Raw genomic sequence first — 26,329 nt, forward strand, 5'->3', positions numbered from 1 at the left:
CCATTCTAGGTCGCATTAAGAATATTCATGATTCATGGAAGGAGGTGAAAATACCAGGATTCATAGGAGTTTGGAAGAAGTTGATTCCTACCCTCATGGAGGATTTTGAGGAGTTCAAGACTTCAATGGAGGAAGTCACTGCAGATGTGGTAGAAACAGCAAGGGAGTTAGAACTAAAAGTAGAGCCTGAAGATGTGACTAAATTGCTGCAATCTCATGATAAAACTAACGAATGAGGAGTTGCCTCTTATGAATGAGTAAAGAAAGTGGTTTCTTAAGATGGAATCTACTCTTGGTAAAGATGCTGTCAACATTGGTAAAAGGACTTAGAATATTAGATAAACTTAGTTGATAAAGCAGCAGCCGGGTTTGAGAGTTCTGTGTAAATGCACAAGACCTACAAGTGTAGCATGATTTTTATATATTGTACCTGAAGGCACCTGTGATTAAGTATTATTATTCTAAAAGTCCTTAATTTGAGGGTGACTGTGGTTAAGAAGACATTTAAAATTAAAGTGATGTTACAGAATCTGGCAATTTGGAATGATTCACCTTGGTTCAATACCATCATCTGGCATTTTAGTGCATTATATACTGGTTACATCATGACAGTGAAGCTAGATATTATGCAAAGAAACAGAAGCACTGTCAGAAGCAAACCCAGGCATTTATACAGCTGAATTAAGTAAACCTGGAACACAGTAAGCTAGACTTTTGTCTGCCTTCATCTGGAATCACATTTCTTTTAAAATTCTTGCTTTGTTTCAACAGAACTGCAGGGCATGCCATTTCAATGACCCCTAAGATGGAGTTTAGCTACTCAAAAGCAGGAAGAAAATAAGGCAAAAATCTTTCACAGGCTAGGATTATAGAAAGAAATAAACTAATCTTTGTAGTAGATTTAGAAAGCAGAGCCTCACTTTTACTCCAAAAGCAGCTAGTATGGACATCCTTGTGAACCAATCTACAGAATTGTCCGGCTAAGCTTTTTCGAGTGGCTCCATCTGTTTATTAGTTCTCATCTTCCTTTTTTTTTTTTTAGAGACAGGTCTGTCACCCTGGCTAGAGTGCAGTGGTGTCAGCATAGCTCACTGTTACCTCAAACTCCTGGGCTCAAGCAATTCTCCTGCTTCAGCCTCCCAAGTAGCTGGGACTACAGTTGTGTGCCACCATGCCTGTCTAATTTCATCTTCCTTTTTTAACTGAAGTTTCAGGAGCTAAAGAAGTTGCATGAAACGTGTATTCATTTCCATAAGAGATAAAGTTGTAAGAACTAATTTTCCAGGAGGTAGGAACTGTTTCTTAGATATTCTAACATTGTGCACCGCAATAATGAGAAGAAAATCCGCTCTACACAAGTGGATTTCTCTCTATAGTTAAATGACATCAAAGAGTCCCATCAATGTATGTATTAATATTACAGGGCACCAGCTTACACATACATGCACACACAAAGAGAAAGAGTGTCACAAATCCTGACAAAGGATTTGCTGTCAGAGTAAGTACCATGAAAGGTAAACCAAATTCCTAGAAAACAGATATTCAAGGCCTGTCACTCACTTGCAGGCAGCACTAGAGTTGAATCAACAACATTTGCATTATGTACATTTAATTTACCCAACAGTCAGAAAACAGTTATATGTGGCAGCAAGAAATACCAAACTAGATGACAAGCACATCATGACAAGATGACAAGCTCTCTCTCTATGCAAATCTCATGATAAACTGTTGATCAAAAAAAACTGATATATTATTTTAATCCAACTAAAATAATTTCTGTAAAATTCAATTCCAATACTCATCCTATGCAATATGGCAGCTGTCCCCAGAATAGTACATGCTTTAATAATGCAAACCGTAATAAGCAAAAGGCTACCCTATTACTATGCAAAGTGAAGGGACTACCAGAACACAGAACGTGTCAACTACCTATCTCTTGTTTATACATAAATTCCTATTTCACCACTTTTCTTCACACATTTTTATACTTCCTTTGGCTTTTGGCTTCATAAAGGGATTTTCAATACCATTTTTATTATAGTAGTAAAGAAACATTGTTCTAACATACAGATACTAACACCCAGCCAACTTTCACATGTGTAGCATACATGAAAGAATAATCAAGCATGCCAAAGGCATAAGGAAAAAATCATCTTACAAGGTTACTATTCTGCCATCTGAAAAGGATGCTATTAGCCACATTTAACCGAAAAAAAAAAAAAAAATCACAGAACTGTAATCAACTTATGTTTAATTATTTAAAAAATCATAAACACCAAAGGAATTATTTACACAAGAACCTATTTCCAGAGGAGTGGGGAACCTGCAGCCTCGGGGCCACATGTGGCCTTCTGGATCCTGGAGTGTGGCCTTTTGACTGAATCCAAATTTTACAGAACAAATTCTTTTAATAAAGGGATTTGTCCTGTGAAGTTTGGATTTGGCTGAGGGGCCACACTTGGGGATCTTGAGGGCCACATGTGGCCTTAAGGCCACAGATTCCCCAAGCAGTTTACATGGAGTTAATGCAAATCTCACAAAACTGCATTAATATCATTATTGCCATTTTTAAAATGAGGCACTGAAAAGTGAATTAACTTGCCTATGATTCCACCCTCTAAAATAACCAGCCAACCTGACAGCTTCCAGTTCTACCTTCAGGCTCTCTCCACCCAGGTTCATAAAGCAGCGCAACAGGACTGATCCTTCTTTAAAGTAACTAGTATTTTATTCTAAAGTTCAAAAGCCCTCACCAGCTGCCTAGTGCCCGTCACTGAGACTTTCATTCAAGACCCTGTACAGCTGGACCTCACCTTTGATTCATGGTGGTACCTGGAGGCTTCCCAACTCCAACTAGGTTAGGCTGGCGGCTGTCCCCTAACAGCAAGTGGCACCTGCCCTCTGTCCCCCCTCCTCCCAGCCTCCAGCCTCACTGCCTTCACTATTACACCACAGAATTCTCCCTGCACTCAACCCATACAGCAAAAAGCCCTCCTCTCAAAAAAAGAAGAAAACAAACAAAAATCAAAGGTTATTTTCTTGTCATCCTGAATCAAATGTGACTTCACCTTCACTTTCTTCGCTATATTATTTGTGGAACTTTCTTACACTTAGACTACAAACTCTTTAGAGGGCAGGGAACTTTTACTCATCTGCATATGCCTGAGGAAGTTCTTCAGTAAACATTCACTAAATTAATTCTAATCTGTTCTATTCACTTCGTTTAATGTTTTTTGTTTTTTTTTTTTAATTTAGCTTTGTTTTGGAGAACAGCCAAGGTTCTTGATATCAGAGAAGCTGAAGGCTGTAACACAGAAGGTCTTCCTGAAGAGAACTGCAGTCACAGACCACCCTGTGGAAACAGATCAACAACACTTAGGCTGTAAATATTTCCCCGGTCCCCCCACCACTGTCATTGTCTTAGAGGTAAGGCCTCCAAGGACAGTGAATGGCAAAGATGGGAACATTAACTAAAACATGTTAACAGTGATTTGATTTGGGGTAATTTTTAAATTTAACTTAAATTATCTTCTTTATTCTTTATATTCTTTTCTCTATATTTTAAAATAAACTTTCCTTATTTAATGAGGGGAAAATATCATTTTAGAAGGGAAGGAAAGAGATAAACATGCTAACATATATTTGTAGGTCAGACATGGGGAGAAAATACTGCGTGTGAATGTTGTACATTTTAATTTAAATTCTTCATTTTTTTCCCCTACCTGTATTCCCTTGTCTATGGGAACTGATTATATTCTTATAGACAGTTTTATATATTTGATTTTGATCCTAGATGTTATTTTCAGAATTCAAATTGAGTAAATCCAGATCGTTGGAGGTATTGTTTCATTTACATACAGTCAAACATAGATTATTCAAGAACTGACCACCCAAACTGAGGGCTGCCCTGGCTCTACCTCCTTCTGATTTTCCTGGTTCGTGATACCTGCTCATGAGACACTTTCCTGTTGACTGGTGCCCACCTGAAATGTCCTGAGCAAGGAGAGGGATGAGGGCTGGGGACCCAGGGTCCCCATGAGGGGCCCAGGCAATATATTTGGTGGGACAAATGACTTATACAAGGCTTGGGGATTCAAATATAGTTTAATATCCTCCCACATATTATGAATGGTATGTATGACATAATTGGAAACATTTTATTTTGCATGTTCTATATTATTTACATAAAGGAAATATTTCCCCTACTGACAGCTTTGACTTAAGCACACTAGGAATGCAGGAAAGAGTGTATGATTACCCACCTCTCTACTGTCTCTAGCCACAATAACCAATATCAATATAACTGTACATTTCCCCTGCCAGAATCATGTAATACAATCTAAGGAACTTCCAGAGGAAAGGTACAACAGAGAACCCACAAAATATTATGAGTTTATTGTGACAAGCTGTGTGTTGCATAGGAAAGAGGAATGCAAGTCAAGTATATTTAGTTATTTATTTCTCTGCCAAGTCATTTTCTAAATTGTAATCTGCACTTTCTCCCATATTGATCTCTTCATTAGAATTGCCTCTCCTTTCCCTACCCTCTCCTCTAAATTCTCTCTGTCCTTTTTGGGTGAGTGTCCTCTGCAAAGCCAGCCTGTGCTCCCTCACCTCCCACTTACACCCAATCACCGACTGTCTCATCCTCTTCCTGTCACCTGAGCTCCCAAGTCCCTGGTTAGAAGGCAGGGCTGTTGTCTTGACCTCCCTACATCCCATATCACATCACTCACCATGGGACTGGGCACAGAGTAAGCATGAATTGTATGTGCTCACCCAAAACCTTGGTCAGTATTTACTATGTGCCGTGGACTAGGGATTTAAGGTTAGTAAAAACATTGTTCAAGCAGCTCCTAGAAGGAAAGACAGGCACGCCTTGCACTTTGTAACCCTCTCACCTTCTCCAGGGTATTGCTGACTTACTTATTAAGGCAGTCTCCAGCAACAGTCTCTCTCTACTGGCCACACCCCTCATTGTAGCCAGATGCTTTAGTATCCCCCATTCTAAACACAAACGTAAATCCCCTGTAATTCCTTGGAGTGCTCTAGCCACCACCCACTGACCAGCTCCGCTTGACAGCTGAAGTTTTCTAAGAAGTTGTCCACACAGGCCATGTCCACTTCCTCACTTTGGAGCTCGTCCCTCAGCTATGGCAGTCTGCCCCTCCCTAGAACTGCTCTCACCAAGGGTGCCCGTGCCCCCCACGGCTGTCCCCTGGACACCTCTCTGCCCACGGCTTGTTCAGCCCCCAGCATCATTCTGCAGAGCCACCCAGTCCTTCCCAGGCCCTGGTTTTACACTGGTTTTCTTCCCACCTCGACAGTCAGTCCTCACCCAACTCCATTTGCAGTTTTTCCTTTTACTTGACTTGACCTCTAAATGTTGGGCTCATTCCCAGGACACCTTCTCTCACCGGTCCAACTCTCTCTCTAGGTGACCTCCCCAACAGCCATGCACTAAAGACCATCTTTACGCACCTGGTGCTCACCTCTGCTCCACCCCCAGACCTCTCCTCCAAGCTCCACTTCACATAACTAACTGCCTACCTGACAGCCCTGCCTAGATGTCCTAGAGCTCAAATTGCACATGCCTAAAACAGAATGGCTGGGGATTTCCCCCCAAAAACTTATCCCCACACCTACCCCGGGCCTTCTCCATCTGAGTGAAAGGTCGCATTAGCCACTAAGTCATTAAACCAGAAAGCTAGGAGCCATTCTCGGTTCTTCCCTTTCTTTTCTGCTCTCACCCACACCTACCTAATCCGTCGGCAAGTCTTGTATCCAAGATAAAGCAAACATCTACCTTCTCTCTTATCTTACTCTCTAATACCATTGCCTCACTCCTGGCCACCAACACCTCTTTCCCACATCACTGTAAGTGTCCAAATTAGCTTTCTGCATCTGCTCTTGCCACCTCCCATTCTACTCTCCCTAGCAGCAAAAATGATCTTCATAAACTATATAAGGATTCATGCCACACTCCTGCTTAAAACGTTATAGTGGCTTCCCAGGGAAAGACTACTAAGTTCCAAACTCTTCACCATGAGGCTCTACGTCAACTGGCCAGGGCCTGATGCCAGCCTCCTCCTGCCCCATTCCTCATCCCCTCCTATCTTTGCTCTTTGTTCTACTCCAGCCAAAGTGGTTATCTGCCAGTTCCTCAGGGACACCAACCCTTTTCTAGGCAGAAGAAATAGCATGAGCAAAGGCCCTGGGAAGAAAATATTCTTTGCTTCCATTTTTATGTAACAGGTTCCTTCTCTTCCTCTTAGTCTGTACAAATTATCCTTCCAAGGGAAGCCTTTGGAGACAGAAGTTTATTTTTTATATTAGTCCTATCTCAGCACTTACTCAAATCTACAGTTACTGACTTTATGCATTTCCCTCTTTGGGAAGTGTGTTTCCCCAATTTAAAATGTAAGTTCCACGTGGGCATGGACCTTAACACTTAGCACTCTGCCTAAGCATACAGTAGGAATTCATGAAATACTCCCTGAATGTATAAATGTATAAACAAACAATTATAACACAATGTGATGTGTGCTAATATAAGAAGTGATCACAAAGTTCTGTGGAACTATGAATAAATAAACTCTTTACAGATGAGAAGACACTTGAGTCACATCTTTTGGAGTAGGAATTTGTCAGGATTAGAGCCCATAAAAAGGTGCTAAAAATATGAAAGAGTCTCAAGAGTACAAGAACAGGCTGGATTATGGCACAGGAAAGCAATGGACTTCTGTGTCGGGCTATCCAATTTAGATTTTATTAGGAAGGCTAATCACTAGAGAGCTCATGCAAGAAACAGATATTATTTGAGTTATAGAAAGATAACTCTGAATATTGTGTAAAGGATCGCTTGCAAGGAGAACTAGAGGCAGAGAGATTAGCTAGAAAGATGCTGCACTGGAGGAAGTAAGAGAGTCTGAACTAACGCAATGGAACGGAAAAGAGAAAGGATCAGACTAAGAGATATTAAAATAGTATGAAAAAAGTATAGCAACTAATTAATGTAACAGTAAGGACCAAGAGATTGGCCGGGCACAACGGTTCATGCCTGTAATCCCAGCACTTTGGGAGGCCAAGGCAGGAGGATCGCTTGAGCCCAGGAGTTTGAGGTTGTAGTGAGCTACGTTAGCACCACTGCACTCCAGCCTGGGCAACAGACTGTCTCTTTAAAAAAAAGAGAGAGAGAGAGATCAACATTGCTCAGCTTTTGATTTGTGAGACTATGTGAATGACGACAATGAAGCTATTAATTGAGATATAGAATATTGAATATGGGCAGGTTTTAGGGAAAGAAGTGAAGAGTTCGGTTTGGGGCATGCTGAGCATAAGGTGCTAGAGGTATCCTTGTGGAGATGTCCAACAGGCAGCTGGGCGGTGAGGATGAAGATCTGGGTACAGGGGAGGTCATAGATTTAGAAACCAACATATACGAAGTGACTACCTCTAGAGAAACAGAGATAATTCATACTTATTGTTTAATACTTGCCTGAAGACGTTAACAAGAAGTTAACTGGAAGATATAAGTGAAAACACTATTCTTACTCAATGTTCTTTGGGAAGAAAAAATGGAAGCACACAAACTGAAAATAAAACTGATAATTCCCCCCCAAATCCTAGAATATTAAACAAATAAAGCTGCATTTTAAAAGAAAAGAGAGATTCTCAATATTGCTCTGAAGTGTCTTTAAAGCTCAGGGTATTATAAGCTCTTGCTAAATAAGGTTGTACTTAATAATTTTGTTATTTAATCCATGTTAATTAGGAATGCAAGGGAAGACATTACAAGGAAACACATATACTAAGTCACATTACTAAAATGCAGTCTAAGGAAAATGGGTTGTAGTTATTGCTAACTCCTGATTACCCCAGATAGTTCTCTGGCGGCTTTAAAGATGATGTGGAAACTATTCCCAAGAAGGTTTTACTTCTGGGTATTTCCCCATTGCCACTATTGATTCACTTCTCACCTCATCCTACCACCCACTCCGGCCCACACCTCTCCTCCACACACACCAGGGAGCGTGACTTGCCTTTATGATACCTCACACCTGACATGCTAGCCAGGCAGGAGTCAGAGGGCAGCCCCAACTTGCCCCCTCACTCCACTGACACTTGGTTCCCTCAGCAAGCAGCCGCCCTCACAATCAAAGGAGCACAAGAAGACTTCAGCTTCAGAAAGGAGGGAGCACAAGGTGAACAGCCAGCAAGCACAGGGCCCGCCCCTCTGTCGCGGTGGGTCACCTCCTGCAACGTGAGACAAGCAGAAAGCCCAGCGAAGATCCGCGAACAGAACCAAGCAATCCTCCTAAGGCCAGAGACATTGGAAGGGAGTTCCTGTCCCCACAAAGCCACTTTCAGTCACCTAGAAGACATAAAAGAGGCCGGGTACAGTGGCTCACACCTGTAATCCCAGCACTCTGGGAGGCTGAGGCAGGAGGATTGCTTGAGGTCACGAGTTTGAGATCAGCCTGAACAAGAACGGGACCCCATCTCTACTGAAAATAGAAAAAATTAGCTGCGTGTGATGGCGCACGCCTGCAGTCCCAGCTATTCAGGAGGCTGAGGTAGGAGGATCGCTTGAGCCCAGGAGTTTGAGGTTGCTGTGAGCTATGATGGTGTCACTATACTCTAGCCTGGGCAATGAAGGAGACCCTGTCACCTAAATATATATATATATATACTTTTATATATATATTTATATATGTATATGCATGGACAGACAAAAATTTAGTAACATCTCTAATGTATATTTCAAAAAACTGAGATGACAATGAAAAAGTTAATTTTTATGTTCCATATTTTTAGGTTTCCTCTTACTGAGAAGAAAAAAGCAAAGGAAATAAGGAGCCCTCTCTTTCCACTGAAACTATACTTGATGTCTTTACACAAAGCATTCAGCCCCTGGTAGTCTGCTAATAGCTGTGAGTAAAATTCAGGCTAGGGTAAATCTGAAATTATATTTAAAATGTTCCTGGTTTAGACTTGTGAGTAGAAATTAAAAGATTGCCAAATCCTTTCATCACTCAAGTTCATTAAGGAACAAGGCACAGAATTTTAGCAAACGTCACACATAAAACACAAGGGTTTGATTAGGGTTTTGATACGTAACGGTTAAGAGAAGGAGGAAGTCAGAGAGAGGCAGTAAGTGAAGGGGCAAGAGAAAGGCAGTTAGTTGCCATTTTGAGGAAGAACAAGTTCCTTGCTCTCCTCACCCTTCCCCAGGGGGACTCACACTGGAGAGAGGCCAGGAAATATCTTCCGCAGGCAGGTGCCAATGTGAGCCAGTACGTCAATGACATCCTCGGGCGACGCCATCTTCATGGAGATGCTGCACTTCTCAGTTTCCACAACCATCTGCAAGAACAGGGTTGGATATTTCTTAATAATGAGTCCAATTCTTTCCATCTTTAATTCTAAATATTATAAACTACATAGTCACACAAGTATATACTAATATATTATGATACCACCTTTTTAAGAAGCACTTCCTTAAAATAGTACTCTTAGTTTAGTACTCAAAGAAGAGTTTGGGTAAAGGGTGGAAGTGTTGTCAGAAACATCCAGGCACTGAAGCAAATGTTTTTAAGGGCCAAGCTGGCAGATTCAAATAGACCCCCTATGTGATAAAGACTGAATTCCCACATTCAAACAGAACTCCTTTACCAAGATTTTGTCTTAAGACACAATCTTACAAAGTTGTCATATCCCTGCTATCCAGTGTGAGTGTGACTATCTCCTCCTGTGAGGACTCGAGGACAATCTGATATCTACCTTTAACACACACACACACACACACACACACACTTAAAAGACAAGAAATCTTATGAGATGTTTAAGTGAAATGTTAATGCCTTTTGGCTGGGAGCAAAAGAAAAATCAAATGCTTATAACAGTTTCAAGCTTTCTAAAAAAGAAGGATACTTAGAAAAAATTATATTAAGGTAACAGGGTAATAAAATGTTTAGTGTTAGGTTTAGTGCTAGGCAAAGATTCATTCCTATAATTAACTGCTGGGAATGTCCAAAATATATACCAAAAAAATGTTGAGACTGAGGTCACACAGCTAGTCCCATAAGCATAAATCAACCTGAAAAAGAGGGCAGGTTGCAAAGGGATGACAGGTTAAAGATGGACACATTTCAAATAAAAAGAATCAACTTTAACCACTTTTTTAAAAAAGCCATTATTTTGAATCTCAAAAATAATCATGTAAATGTAGTCCTTCTAGATTATAACTGCACCAAAATATCCTCACACGTTTACTTCCTATTGTTACTTATTTATATGAAAATATGATGAGGGAACACTGCCCATAATGTGCAACTACCCAACTGGATTAAGAAAGCAATTTTTAGATTTTCCTAAAATTAGTCAAACTGAAAATAATAATAATCTAAGTCTTTCAAGATATTTCTGTTAAAAGGAAAGGCAATGCAAGGTATTTATCAAAATAATGAGGTCAAAGAAAAGGATATAAGTTGGTCTGAGTTTTTAAGATGTTTCTTATTTATAAATCCCCCTAGAGGAATCTGTCAACAGGTATTTAATAAGTACCACCTTTGTGCCAATTAGTTGTGTGCAAAAAAAAAAAAAAAAAAATTAAAAATCCTAATTTTCAGCATATTCCTCAAGAAATAAACATCAAAGCCTTTAAAATTCTCTAGGTAAAGATTGCATTTGTCTTCTAAAAGCTGGCCCAAGAGGTATTTCTCTCTCAAAAAAAAAAAAAACCCAGCAAGCATTATTGTACCTGGAGGTGTTTATTAACCAATCTCAATAGTCCATGAGGTGTTTTAAGTAAGACTCAAGCCGCTTTGTGCAGTTAGGCTCATGTCTCATGTGCACATATCTGTGCATTTGCATATTTCTAAAAGCCAGACACTCTGGGTGCGCCATTGTGTCTGTGTTCTACATTCCACCCCCAACCTTCCCGCCATGGGTAATTATATTTTTCACTACAGGGTACTTTTACATTCTTCACATCTAGTGCATCTATTCAGTTCACAGTTTGGGTGTGAGTAATTAGTAATTAGCTTATTCTAATTCTACTTAATCTTAACACCTAATCATCCTTAATTGCACAGGATTGAATAGAATGACAGGGAAGGAAAAAAGGTGACAGGTGGGGTAAGAAATGGGGCTTTCAATTCGACCTCACGTGAAAGCATTCACACAGCCTTGGGAATGATGTCTCCACCTTTGTATAATATAAAGGCTGCAGCAAAGTGATAGAGGTGGAATCAGTACAATAAATCATCTCATGAGGAAAAAAGAACCCCCTATCAAATATCCTTTTCCCTCCCATTTCAGCTGGGGAGGAACAGAACGTTTGAAACACATATTTCTTAGACACTTAGCAGGACATAACCCATGACCTCTGATACATATTTAAAATAATAATCAGAGATATAAGCTCATAGTAACTTATTTATGATTCAAATTTCCAATCCCGCCCCAATTCCTTGGTTAAGGTGGAAACTCTGACTAAATTTTAAGGGTAGCATTTTTTATTAAACTCCAGCCAACAGATGTGTGAGGTGTTTTTCTTTCCTTTAACAGAAATAGCCATGGGTGGTTTACCAACATCACTCTGTGACACAGGAAACAATTAATCCTATAATTAAAAAAAAAAAATCACAGCAGGTGTTCAGTTGTACAAGAAATGGTCCAAAATCCATAACTATAAAACTGTTCTATAACTGCTGGCGTCAATTTACTGACCATGAAAGCAATAGAACTCGAGTACCAGTGAGTGCTATCACATTGAGACTTGTAAAATAAGATTAACGTCTCTCACATTTTTGCAAGGAAGAGGAAAATAGCAATAGTAAAAGTCACATTTCACTAACTAAATGACACATTCACTCGCTTTCACACACAATGCAATGGGTGTGTCCCAGGCATTTTATCAGAATTTACAAACTATAATTAAATAATGATAAAAATAATGATGGCAAAAAATTAATAGATCACAGGAAACATTAGAAAAGAATTCCTAATCAAAGCTAGATTGTGAGCAGACACTACCATCCTTATGATTTTATGTAAGAGAAAACCAAAACCAGAGACATCAAGGAACCTGAGGTTACATAGGTTACTGGTTCTCAACCTTCAGAATACAACAGGGTCAAATAGCACATCTGATAAAAATACAAACGTCCACCCCAGACATACTGAATCCTAACGGTCCTCTGTGTGTGTGTGTGTGTGTGTGTGTGTGTGTACAGGGAGGTGTCTATATTTTTAAAAAGGTATCAATATTTTTAAAAAGCACCACATGCAATTCTGAAACACACCAAATTTTGAATACTACTAGGTTGCTGGTATTGCCAGTCTTTGAATTGCTAGGCCCTTTGTGGAAGTCATGCCAATGTTTCACTATAATTTCATCTCCAAGGTCCATACCATGGGACAAAGTTAAACTGAAGTACTGTTGTAAAGCTATTATTTTGGTACTTACACTGATAGAACAGCTCCATGGGGCTGAGGCAGAATGCTTTACATACACTCTCTCTGGATGATGGGCATATTGAAGAGGGGAGAACTACGAAGTGTGGTAAGACCAGTAGCAGCCACATGGGAAAATTGGTCTTGCCATATCAACATACTTTCTCATAATTAAATACCAAAGTCAAATTATATTTTGAATATAAACTTGGTATTAATATTTCACTAATGCCCTTCTGCCTCATCCCAGTCCCCAAATCATAAACATTCTGGAGTTAAGACCAGCAAGAAGGACCTGGTATGTTATGATGTCATCACTCATGAGTGATCATTTACTCCTGCATATGTTTGACCATTTGGGCAAACAAATGGTGCCATAATTTGCCTTTCAAACTCAGGAAAATGATAAACACGTAAGATAAAACATTACTCTAAGATGAACTGTGGAAAAGTTCCGAGGATTCGTATCCAATCTCAATCAACAGAAAGTGACAATTTTGACAATTTCTTTTAGAAACATCACCAACAAACTCCATACATACACACACAAACACACACACACACACACACACACACACTTCCTTTATGGTTTTAAAAGCAAAAACAAAAAGTTAAGTAGAGGAAAGGAAATAAGATCAGAGCAAGAATTAACGAAACACAAAATAGAAAATCAATGAAATCAATAAAGAAAATAAATGAAAATAAAAAGCAGATTCTTTGAGAAGATCAATAAAATTGATAAACCTCTGACCAGTCTGATATGGAAAGAGAGAGAAAGTCATAACCAAATTATCCATATCAGGAAAGATATTCTACAGATATTAAAAGGATAATAAGTGTATAATATGAACAACTTTATATATATTAATGAATTCAACAACTTACATAAAATGGACAAATTTCTTAAAAGACACACACTACCAAAGCTCATTCAAGAAGAAAAACAAGAATTGATCTATATATATTAAAGAAATAGAATTTGTAATTAAAAATCTTCCCAAAGAGAAAACTCAAGGCCCAAATAAATTCACTGGTAAACTCAACTAAACATTTAAGGAGAATTAATAACCAACTCAACATAAAAAACTGAAGAAGAGAAGAGAGATCGCTTCCCAATTCATTCTATAAATCCATGATTACTCTAGTACAGAAGCCAGTCAAAATCATTAAAAAGAAAACTACAAACCAGTAACTCTTCACAAACTTTGATGTAAAACATTCTTCACAAAATTTTAACACATGGAATCCATCAACATATTAAAAGGATAACACATCATGACCAAGGAAGGTTTATCTTAGGTATGAAAGGTTGATTGAATATTCAAAAATAAATGAATATAATTCACCATTTTAACAAGCTTAAAGAAAAGCAATAAAACCACACAATAATCTCAATTGACAAGAGAAAAAACATTTGACAAAATCCAACACTAATTACTGATAAAAACTCTCAGCAAACTAGGAATAGAAGGGAATTTCCTCAGCAAGACAAAGGGCATGTATAAAATTCTACAGCTAACATCACACTTAAATGCTCTCCCTCAAAGATCAGGAGTAAGACAAGAAGGTCTGCTCTTGCCACATCTATTCAGCACTGTCCTGGAGGTGGTAGCCATGCAACTGTCAAGGTCTAAGATTTGAGTCTACCCTATTATGAGCCTGTTGCTCTTTCATAGATGCTGGCAGAAGACAGAAGATGCCTGGGGTCACAGACATAGGCTTTTATTGTTCATGGCACAACAATCTATGTACCATGATTGTATAGATTCCCCCCTGCCCTCAAAGTCTTACAGGGTGATGGGGAGGGATTGAGAAGGATGTCTATATACACAGTAGACTGTTTACAGGAAAGAAATCCTTGGGCTTTGGGAATCCCATTCTACTGTTTTCAAGGTAAGCAGTAAGCAAGCCTACTCTTTGTTAAAAAGAGAAAAATTCCATCATCCCATGAGGTTGCTCACTGGAAGCATAACCCTGAGAAATAGCCTGGGTAGGGAGCAGTCACAGCACTGAATTCTTGGCACACCCAGCAAGACATGCAGGAGTACGAGAGACTCACAGAGGGGTATCTCCCAACAGCAATAAGGCAAGAAAAAGAAATAGAAGACATCCATCCCTATTCACAAATGACATCATCTCTGTCAAAAATGATGGAATCTATTTTTTTAAAAAACCTACTAGAATTAATAGCAATTAGTATAGTAAGGTGGCAGGATATAAGATCAATGTGCAAAAATCAATTGTATTTCTTTCTTTCTTTTTTTTTTTTTTTTTTTTGAGACAGAGTCTCATTCTGTTGCCCAGACTAGAGTACCGTGGCGTCAGCCTAGCTCACAGCAACCTCAAACTCCTGGGCTCAAGCGATCCTACTGCCTCAGCCTCCTGAGTAGCTGGGACTACAGGCATGTGCCACCATGCCCAGCTAATTTTTTGTATATATATTTTTAGTTGTCCATATAATTTCTTTCTATTTTTAGTAGAGACAGGGTCTCGCTCTTGCTCAGGCTGGTCTCCAACTCCTGAGCTCAAACGATCCTCCCGCCTCGGCCTCCCAGAGTGCTAGGATTACAGGCGTGAGCCACCGCATCCAGCCAATTATATTTCTAATACCTGTAAGAAACAATTGGAAATTGAAATTTAAAATACAATACCATTCACAGTAGCATCAAAAAAATACGAAATACTTAGGAATACATCTGACAAAAGATATACAAGACCTGTACACTGGAAGCTACAACAAAATAGAGAGAAATTTAAAAAGACCTAAACAAATGGAGAAATATAGTTTTCTTGGGTTAGAAGACTCCGTGTCATTAACATGTCAGTTCTCCCCAAATTGATCAATAGATTCATCATAATCCTAACCAAAATCCCAGCAGGCTTTTTGTAGGAACTGAGGAGATTGTAAAACTCATTTCGAATTGCATAGGACCTAGAATCCTAAAAAAAAGTTTGAAAAAGAAGAACAAAGTTGAAGGACTAACACCATCTGATTTCAAGTTTTGTTGTAAAGCCACAGTAATCAAGACAAGATGATATTGGCATAAAGAAAAACAAATAGACCAAAGGAACCAATTCAGAGTCCAGAAATAGACTTACACTTACGTGGACAATTGATTTTCAACAGAGGTGAAAACAAGCTCAGTGAGGAAAAAATAGCTTTCAAACAAATAGTACTGGAACAAGTGAATAGATTATACATATGCAAAAAAACAAAACAAAACAAAAAAATCTTCAATCTATATATTGCTTTATATACAAAACTTTCTTCAAAATGGATCATAAACCTAAATGTATAACCTAAAGCTATAAAACTTCTAGAAGATATAGAATATTCTGTGACCTTGAGTTAAGCAAAGATTTATCCAATATGACACCAAAAGCATGATCCATAAAAGAAAATATTGACAAACTGGACTTCATTAAAATTTAAAATTTCTGCTCTTGGAAAGACACTATTAAGAGAATGAAAAGACAAGCCAGATTGAGAGAAAATATCTTATAAAGGTGCTGTATCTAGAATATTTTTTTTAAATACTCTCAAAACTCAGTAAGAAAACAACCCAATTTTTAAAACAGTGAAAGATTCGAACTGACATCTACCCAAAGAAGATATACAATGGCAAATAAACAGATAAAAAGATGCTCAACATATTATGTCATTAGGAAAATGCAAATTAAAACCACAATGAAAAAGCACTACTTACCTATTAGAATACCTAAAATTAAAAAGACTGACCATACCAGTGTTGGGGAGGATGTAGAACCAGAACTCCCATATGATGCCAGTGGCAAGTAAAATGGTACAACCACTTTGGAAAACAGTTTGGCCCCCTTTCTCAAAAAGTTAAACATATACTGACCATATGAATCAGCCATTCCACTCCCAGATATATACCATGGGAAATGAAAGTATATGTCCAGTCAAAGATTTGTACATAAATATCCATAGCAACTTTGTCATAGCCAAAATGAGAAGCAACCTAAATTTCCACCACCAGGTGAACAGATAAACAAATTGTGATATAGCTATACAATGGAACACTACTCAGCAATAAAAAGAATGAACTATTGAGACATGTAACAAAATTAATCAATCTCAAAATAATTCAACTGACTAAAGAAAAACATACAGGAAAGAGTACATTGTATGATTCCATTCATATAAAATTTTTAAAAATGCAAACTATTCTATAGCAACAGAAAGCAGATATCTGCAGGCTGACTGCAGATGGGGAAGAGGGCAGGAGAAAGCGTTTACTGAAGTGTACGAGGAAATAGCAAGATGATGAGTGTATTTGGTATCTTAATTGTGGTAATGGTTTCATGGGTATACACGTGTCGACACGTGTATACTTTAGTTAACTGCAGTTACTTATAGCTTAAGAAAGCTGTTCTGTAAAATCTATATTTTCTTAATAACAGAAAACTCACTTATCACCATATTCCCAGAAAAACCTTATATAGCACTATACAATGGCTATGAAAGTTTAGCATTAAAGCTTGTTGTACAAACTCTCTAAGGAACAGTACTCTCATGTTTACATCGCCAGCTACCGTCACAGCTAATTAGTTCTTCCCAAACTGAGTTATGGAGAATGTGTTTTCCTTATCAGAACAAATTTCCAACCCCTGTGCACAAAGCCACAGTTGGAGTCTCTCATTCTGAAAACTCCATCTTCCCTAATCTTATTTATTCACATTGTCTCAAGAAACTTGCAACAGTGAAACCAAAAATAGGAAACATTCTATGGGTCCAGGAACTCAAGAAAGACCATAACCTTGCAGTGACAGCTCTCTATCGCCCGTACTCACCTGAGCTGGCTTGCTGCAGATGACGCCGTGAATCTCCAAATAGCTGAAGGTTAACTCGAGCTGCAATGAGGGGAAAAGGGGAAAGATAGACTTGCAATGAGAGTTTTAAAACATGTAATTAAAGGTAAAAACGCTATAATTAGAAACAGCCCAAGAGCAAATAAGATATTGGGTATGCTCTGAAGGCAGGCTGGTTTAATATCTCTGTTCATTCAATAAGATAGAACCATAATTTATTATATTGCAGAAAAAGTATTATTCACTTTACTAAGGGATTGAAAGGAAGCAGCATGCTCGACTTTTTGAATTTCATCCAGGGACAAATCCAAGGCAAGTTTTTGCACTTCTCCACTATTTATTCTTTGAGAAATGAATGTATGAAAGGAACTCTCTAAATATACATTTTTCCCTTTTTCACTTCAAAATTTTGCTTCAGAAACTCACATTAGGATAAAGTCACTGTCGCTTTTCCCTTCTTTCTAAACCTTTACCTCTGCGCGTTACACTCTGACCACTCGGCAGTCATCCATCCTTCTATCATCTTCCATAAAAATTAATATTTAGAATGGATTTAGAGAAATAAATCCATTTATCTAAACAAAATCTATAGCTATCCAAATAAATCCATATTCACACAAAAAGTATTTAGGAATTTTAAATTGTGCTTAAATGAAACACATATAGTTAAATAAAATCCTCTCTTTCTCTCTCTCTCTGCATGTATGTAAATAATGATTTATTTCCTTTCTATTTTAATAAGTGTCCCTTCTTCTGTTTTCCTCTAATCAGCAGTTCTTTTTCTTCAGACTATTAATATCTCCAGTCTCTCACTCTTTGCCTATTTTTCCTTGGCAATAGTCACAAATCTTTCTCCCAGTTTTGTTGCAGCACACGGTCCTTCATCCTGTTCCAGCACACAGTCGCAGGGCATGTGTGGGGACTCAGGTGGACCAATTTATTATTTTACCCTCTCACATTAAACCTAGAAATGTAATGATAAAAGAACCACCCAGAACCAAACCCACAAGGGATTCAGTTCTTCTCTCTGGTGGTATTTTGTACCATGATACATTGGCAGGATAAATCTTAGAGCAGAAAACCCCTGAATCTCCAGTTAAACATCTCGAAGTACGGTGACATAATCCAACTTCACTGACATAATAATTGATTTTATTTATAACGTTATAAACATACAGACTCACTTTATATTATCAAAAGGGGCTGAGACCAAAAGCCTTATTCTTTGGAGAAACTTTATAAAAGCTAACAATTTGTATGATCAGAAGGAAAAAAAGCAGCAAGTACCTTAAGCCTATCACTAGCAAATGGTGGGTTGGTATTTTCCCAAAGTTCAGTGAAAATCGTTAGATTGTAAATCCTATTTGTACCTGTAACATTATAATATTCTATTTGGCACATAAGTAGAAATGCACAGAACAGTGGCTAAAAGTTAAATTTTAAGAAACAAAAAAGTACCAAGGAAATGAGAGCAAATAACACTGCAGCCCAAACCTCATAGTACAATAGGTTGAAAACATCTACCAAACCTCACCCATTTTCCTGAGTATGTGGGCAGAGGGGGAAGGTCAGCTCAGTGAAAAGTAGAAAAAAGTAGGACATGGTCAGTCCAATTCTTCTTTCTCCTATTCATTGCTTGTCAATCTTTAGACAAGTCAATTTTGCATCTTACAAAGTTACTATGAGAATTAAATGAGATAATGTACTTAAAATACACGTAAGGGCCGGGCTCACGGGCTCACACCTGTAATCCCAGCACTTTGGGAGGCCGGGGCAGGAAGATCGCCGGAGATCAAGAGTTGAGACCAGGCTGGATAACATGGCAAGACTCCACCTTTACAAAAAATTTAAAAAATTAGCCGGGGCTGTGGCACGTGCCTGCAGTCCTAGCTACCCAGGTGGCTAAGGTGCGAGGATTGCTTGAGCCCAGGAGTTCGAGGCTGCAGTGAGCTGTGATTGTGCCACTATACCCAGCCTGGGTGACAGAGTAAGACCCTGTCTCAAAAAAAAAAAACAACAACAACAACAACAAAAAAAACACTTAGTACATAAGTCATTAAATTCGAGTAATAAGAGTATAGTTAAGCAGAGGCTTTGCAGCCAGATTCCTGTGATTAGAATCATCTATCACCTACGTGTTTGACCTTGGGTAAGTTACTAAACCTCCCTGTGCCTCAGTTTTCCTATCTATAAAATGAGGATAATAATAGGACCAATGGTTCTCACGAGATTCTTTTAAAGATTAAATTATTTACTTAAATGGCACTTAATAAATTTTAGTTATCATCATCTTTTTAGCAGGAAAAAATCCAAATTTCCTGTTACCAGTCAGTCCTCATCCTATAAAAATGATTTAGTTACCATAAACAAAAGAAGCCATTACTGTGCCTAATTCATTAGCTACCAGTTCAATTTTTAATTTGCACAATGCAATAAAGGGTATCTCATAAAAAATGCTGCATAGATCTTTTAAAGGACAGAATGGTGCCATGTTATTTTTTATAAGCAATACCAAAGTACATGGAGAACAGCTAATGTTTACGTGACAGGTAGTGTAACCTTTAAAGTTATGAAGGTTATTGCCCACATATCTACAGCCTTAGAAAAATCTGCCAGTATTGGACTGAAGGAAGGAAGAAGTAGCCTTGAAGAAAGTGGAAACTAAGCCCCAGTTGTGGAAGAAAAACAACTAGGACATGGAGCCTTGGGGACATAAGAACACAAAATGCTTCACCACTTTTCTTGGGATGTCTTTATACAATGAGAGGGAGCAAAAGAGTAAAAAGTGTCTGTCATCACAAATGTTAAGTGCTGTCTGGGGAGAAGGAAGGAAAACATAGAGTGTGCTAAGAGAAGTCTGAACACATTAGGCTAAATCATAAGTATGTAAGTATGCAAGTGAGGTGTGAGTGTGTGTTGTGTCGGAGTACCGGTAAGCGTGCGTGTGCGCATGTGAGAGTCATGCATATGTGCGCACATGAATGTGCAGAGTGTGTGTGTGTGAGAGAGACAGACAGAGAGAGAAGGCGGAAGCTCATCCATGCTTACCTTGGTGGGGATTCGCGCTGTCACAAGGAAGGCTCGGCATGATGTAAGCACCTGCAAGAGAGGAGCAGCAGCATCAGTACAAGTTCCAGCGAGTGGGCCTGGTGGGCTTTGGTGTTATCCACCAGACTTTAATGACACCGAAGCCTCAAAGGGCTACATGGCTTGGCTCCTGTTAAGTAAGAATAATTAAGTGACCCAAGACAGCTTGTTGGCCCTATAGACTTCTTTTTAATTTAAGAGTCTCCATATCAAGGTCCATATTGAACAAGTCACCTGTAAAATGTCAAGATGAGAATTCAGTCCGCAGTCCAAAGGACCAACAGATTTTGGTTGAGTAAGCAAGACAGGTCTCTGTGATATTAAAATACAGATATCTTATCAATAGTCACAAGTCCTACTATATAAACAAGAAACTTAATGAAAAGGCCAAGTACTCATTCACAATTCCTAAGTTACAACTACCACCCACATTTGCCTTTTTGCTTTCCATTCTCTGGACTCTAGCTGATAACTTTTACATACTATATGGGCAGCAAAATCAGGTTAAGCTTCCAAAAAATCATCCCCAACTTTGCTTCTCAGTTGTGCCTCTCTCCACCTCAGAACATTTATGGAAGTTTCCTCTCTGATACTCAGCTAAGAATATATATATAGCCCCTAGGCCCCTCTTGCCCAGCAAGGACCTTCACGAATACAAAAGGGCTGAACTAGGAGTTCAGATTTTGAGCAGGGATCCCACGTCCACAAGCCTCACTGTCTAAACATCCATTCTGCAACTCTGAGGTTCAGATAGGCCTCGTGAGCCTTTGAGATCAAGAAAGACTCCGAGGCTTCTCAAGTCCTGATGGGAGAATTGCCTTTTTTCATTTTCCAAAGAACTTCCTTGTCACTAAATCCATATTTAGCAAGTGATGCTTTTGTGCTAGTCTAAGAATGCTAGATTTGAACAAAATTTTAGAAATAAGTCAAGAACACTGGGTCCCCAAGTTGGTAAAGGACTTATCCATGGTTGCACAGCTTTACCCACACTCAACCCATAGCGAACTGTGAAGCCGAACACAGGTGGGGAATCAATGAGTGTGCCTCTGTGGCCTGCTGCGTGCCTGCCTCTCTCTGCAGGCTCCCAAGCCCAAACAGAAACAGTGTGTTTTCTATAAAACCCTTCTTCAAATAATCACAGGTCAACACTGTAGGGGATAACTCAAGCCAGGACTACTATGAGACAGATGACTAAGAGAAGTAACCCAGCACTGGCTGGGAGAGTGAGGAGGGCAGAAGAAAGAGGCACGGCCCATTTCAAGACGTTCCACTCAAATGCCACAGTCACAGTTATGCACAGGATCAATTTTTACCTGGTGTCATTGTTACTACTTGATTTTAGAGTTGACATGCTCTGCAAACCCATTAATAAATGGCTTCTAAAAGTATAGACAACAGATGATATCTGTGTTTGAATATTCCATATGCTATGAACCAAATCACAGCTTTTCTCTAGGGAATCTTGTTTTTCTTGTTGTTGTTGTTGTTGCTGTCATTTTAAACTAAGTCCCTGGAGGCAAGGGAATGAGACAAAGCAAAAGGCAGCAGAAAGGAGAGGAAAGTGTACAAAGTATGGCCAGATAAGTAAGTGGAGGTCAAGTGTAGCCCAGTAATAGCAGGATTGGCTACCTAATTTGCAGGGTCATTGTTCAAAAATTAAGAATTTCAAGATAGTGACAACAAGGCATTAACCTAAAGTGCAAGGCACTTCTGAGCATGGTGGCCTGTGCAATGGTACAGGTTGCATGCCATGAAGCTGTCCCTGAGTAGCAGCTACCTTTTATCAAGCATTCCCCCATGTGCCACGAATGGGGAACATCTTTTAATACACTGACCCATTTAATCCTCACAACAACCATATTCGTTGTTATTGTTACTCCCATTTTACAGATTAGTAAACCAAGACCCAGTGATGTAACTCACTTCAAGGTCACAAATAGGACAGAAACAGAATTCACACATAGCTTTGTCTATTCACCAAAACCTATGTTCTTAATCACCAGGCTATATTTACATGTTACTACCCAATCCTGCCTCCTTGTGCTTTGGCCCATGGCAGGTCAGTTAGGGTTGGGGTAGGAAGGAATAGGAGAGGGCAGCCTGTGACCGGTAGAGATCCATAAAGCTCCCAGCTCCAAAGGGTACATTTCTTAATATTCCAACAGTTTTTTAAAAATTCTCTTTTTAGATCCCATTTATGCCCTGAAGTGTTAAACGCTTCCATCATCTGCACTAGTCAATCCTTGGCTAACACAGCCGTACTCAGGGAATTAAGAGTTTGGAGGCCTTTTAGGAAAGGGCGAGAGGTAATTTGGTTGCAAGGTTCAGTAATAAATGTCAGATAGGAGAGGTATGACAGTAAGAAAGAGGAATTTAGAAAGGAAGATCAAAGGGCACCAGAGACAGGCTTAGCCTGCGTTGCCATTTGCCTAGGTCTGGGGAGCAGGTTACGAGATCAGAACTCACATTAAAGGATGAAATACTCACCTTCCCTGAACCAAGCTCCATAGCACACCTAGAGTCTCCAATCTCAGTTCAGCCCTCAGATACGACCCCTCTTTCAAATGCTGATCCTCCCCCACAGCGGAGCAGAAAAGAAGATGCTAATGCTGACAGCCATGCTCACAGGCACTGCCACAGGAAGACGGACCCCCATTCTCACCATTTCTCCCTCTATTATTTACAAAGCAGCACACACATTCGTCTCTTCCAGGGCACCTGTATGATCAATCCCTGATCTTTTCAAGACTCTAAGTGCACAAAACCTCTGCATAGAGGTAAAATATTAGCCAAATCATAAAAGTCACATCCAGAAACATCCCAATTATGGTCAAAGACAGGGTTTTTAAACCCCTAAGTTTATAATGTGAGAGCAGGTCCAGAGAAACTCATCATCTCACAGCTAGTTCATGGCACAGCTGGAACTAAAAGCTGCAACTCCTCACTCCCAACCTATTATCTCTCCACTCTCACCTTATTAGCAACATGGTTTGAGACCAAAAGCCCCAGACAGAAACTTGTAGCCTTTTCAGTATTCATAAAAATTTATTTAGCTCTGTAAACATACCTTCAAAGGAATCCACAATCCTTTTCCAAGTATAGCAGTGATAATAGCCAATACCTGTTGGATACACTGTTCTAATAGGTCTGCATACCTTATCTCATTTAATCTCCACAGCACCCCATGAGGGAAACACTATTACCCCCATTTTAAGATGCAGAAACTGAGGTACATAGAGTGACTCGTGCAGGTTACTCAGTAAGTAGGTGGCGAACTGCTATTCAAACCAGTGGCTCCAGAGACAGTGCTCCTAACTACTTACCCTGGCTCTCCAATTTCACCACTCCAAGAACCAGATTCCTCGATAGTCTGCACATATGGCAATGTAGACAAGTCACAGAACTTTAACACCAGAAAGAAGGAAAAAGGAAAAAGGATCATCAGAACGAGAAATGTTTGGATATCATAAGAAAAAGGACCAATTCCCTAGTACTGTGCACACGCTCTCTCGCCTGCGTGCTCTCTCTCCATCTCTGTTGTCTCTATTCTGTACCTGTCTACGTGATTCTACACACATATCTCTCAATCTACCTGTGTCTCTCCTCGCTGGCTCCCCATCCTTCCCTCTGACCCCTCTCTGTGCTGTTGCAGCCTGTGTCCTAATCGTCCCCACCCCATCTTGTGCCATCTCTCTTCCCTCCCGTCTTCATTCTGTCCTCCATTCTCAGTCCTTTCTCTACCGGAATCACTTGAGAGCTTGTTCTTTCATTTATGCCTTTTGCAAAACAATAGACACCAATCACAGAAGAAATACCGCATTCTGGAAGAGTACTTCATTTGTAACACAGCCACAGAGAAACTTCAACAAAAAATGAACTACAAATGATGACACTATTTTTGACATCGTTACACAATAAGCACATGGGTGATTAAGTGATTACAAGGTCCCCTGTGTGAGTCTAATTAATAAGTCTTAAAGACTAATCTCAAAATATGCACCCTAAGAACTGAAATACAGCAGCCGTCACTAGCACTCAGCACCGGCTGGCCATTCCACCCTTTGACAATTGTTGCATTTTGGGGACTCACTCTCCCACAGCCAGCCAGGGGGATCAGATGACCTGTTTGTCTTCCCTTGACCTGCCCTTTCCAGAAAGGTCATCATAGGGGATTTCTAAGGACGACAGAGCTTTAAATGAGGTCAGTGCATTTAAAACAAAAGGAGGGAAAAATACAGTGTTCATATGGATTCACCTTTTGATTAAAGATCAACTTTTTGATCTTATATAGATATATGAGGTTCTAATGGTCATTTTTGCCTTTACCCTGGAGATAATAGAGTTCACAGTCTGTGGCCCTATGTGTCAACTCCATTTTTTAAGAAATATCTTAAAGGCGGCGTAAGTATACAGTGTCCTTCAGAAGTTGGACAGGCCAAAATAATTTGTTTGAAAAAAGACGTATCTGTGAGGAAGCCCAGGCTTCGAAGGAAGACCAATAAGCCACAAAAGCTTTGTGCTGGTTGGTCCCCATTTCTGGTGGTCAGCTAGGGGCTCCAGAAACAAGGGGATGAAAGGGGATGGGAGAGAATGGGAGAAATCTTTCAAAGTGGACCCAGTTTTTGCTAAGATTGCTCACTTGTAAACACAATAGTGTAGCGATATTATGAAGCCAATAGTGAAAACTATAAAATGCTACTGTTCCAAGCAGAATTATACCTCTTGCCCTATCAACAAAAATTGAGCCAATAAATGGGGCTACATTCATACTGGGAATCCCAATGAACTCAGTCTCCCAGGTTGCCTGTTTGCCTCCAAAACTGCCCTAGGATTTACTTATAGTCTCAGAGGATTTACAACACATACGTATGGCTTCTAGCAGGATGGGGAGAGAATTGCACAGGAAAACTCCTCTCTGATTTACCAGAAATAATGTTTCTTGATAATGAGTACTTCCTCAGTGCTTGAGATAGGAAGCCTCTTAATTGTAGGGTGACCAATTCTTCCTGTTCGCTCAAGACAGGAAACGTTTCAGTGCCGAGAATCCTGCATCCCGGGAAATCAGGACTGTTACCAACTTACTGGCTTGAATTTTGCAATCAGAAAGACTTAGATTCAAATTCTGGCTGTGCCACTGTCCATTTGCATAAACCTGATAAAGTTAGTTAACCTCTAGAGGTAAGAGAGTTACAATTGAGCAAATTGAGGTGCCTCATACAAGAGGTGCTCAAACAAGAATATTTCTCTGCAGGTCTGTTACTGTCGTGAAGACTAAGTAAAACACAAATGCAGATAAAGCCCAGGTCTGGCATCTCGTGTCTTTGCTAAATATAACTGCTTAATCTTACTTTGGGAATCTAAATCTACGAGGCTATTACTTAAGTTGTAATAAGAGCTGATATCTACTGGATTTTTAAATAACTGTTTTTGTCAACAGAACAAAACAAACAACAAAAACCACAAAGATATTGAGACTTCTCCTAGGCTGAAATTTTCCCCACACACATCTCTGACCTTGAAGGAGAATTTTCTTGCAAAGTTAAAAAAAATTAGGGGGCATCAGAGGAAGTATATGTGCTTAGCCAAGGAACCTTAACCACAAAGGGCAAGCTATAACTTCCCTGCCACCTCCCCCGGGAAGGCCCATTCTTCCACTAAGGCCTCAGCATGCAAACCACATTGTGAACCTCTATAATGAATTTCCTCTCCCTTTCATTGAAATGCAAGCAGCAGCTCAGTTCCCTCTGAGGCTTCTTGGTTCAACTTTTAACTTCAAAATTGCACTTGGAAACGTTTATAAAAATTGTCCTTCCTGTTAAGACTCACAGTTTAGCACAGAAGCCTAAATTTTCCTATGGAGGTGATGTATAATGATGTTGGCTATGGAATCATCTTATTGCATGCTTATTAAAAACTGAAATAAATACCTGTTTCACCATCTTAAATAACT

The 26,329-nt window shown here is 39.4% G+C and overlaps 1 protein-coding gene across 2 annotated transcripts in view; it reads right to left on the reverse strand.

Annotated features, from left to right (window-relative positions):
- Positions 1-26,329, reverse strand: part of CARMIL1 (capping protein regulator and myosin 1 linker 1) — a 304,319-nt gene that overhangs the window by 160,539 nt on the left and 117,451 nt on the right. For both annotated transcript variants that reach the window (XM_069493053.1, XM_069493052.1), the window contains exons 3-5: positions 20,341-20,391; positions 17,275-17,334; positions 9,245-9,366 (exon numbers count right to left, since the gene is read on the reverse strand). In XM_069493053.1, coding sequence (XP_069349154.1) covers positions 9,245-9,366; positions 17,275-17,334; positions 20,341-20,391 — 233 coding nt within the window. The remainder of the gene's footprint in view (positions 1-9,244; positions 9,367-17,274; positions 17,335-20,340; positions 20,392-26,329) is intronic.

This window comes from Eulemur rufifrons, chromosome 18 (assembly GCF_041146395.1).
Source record: "Eulemur rufifrons isolate Redbay chromosome 18, OSU_ERuf_1, whole genome shotgun sequence".
Taxonomy (NCBI): Eukaryota; Metazoa; Chordata; class Mammalia; order Primates; family Lemuridae; genus Eulemur; species Eulemur rufifrons.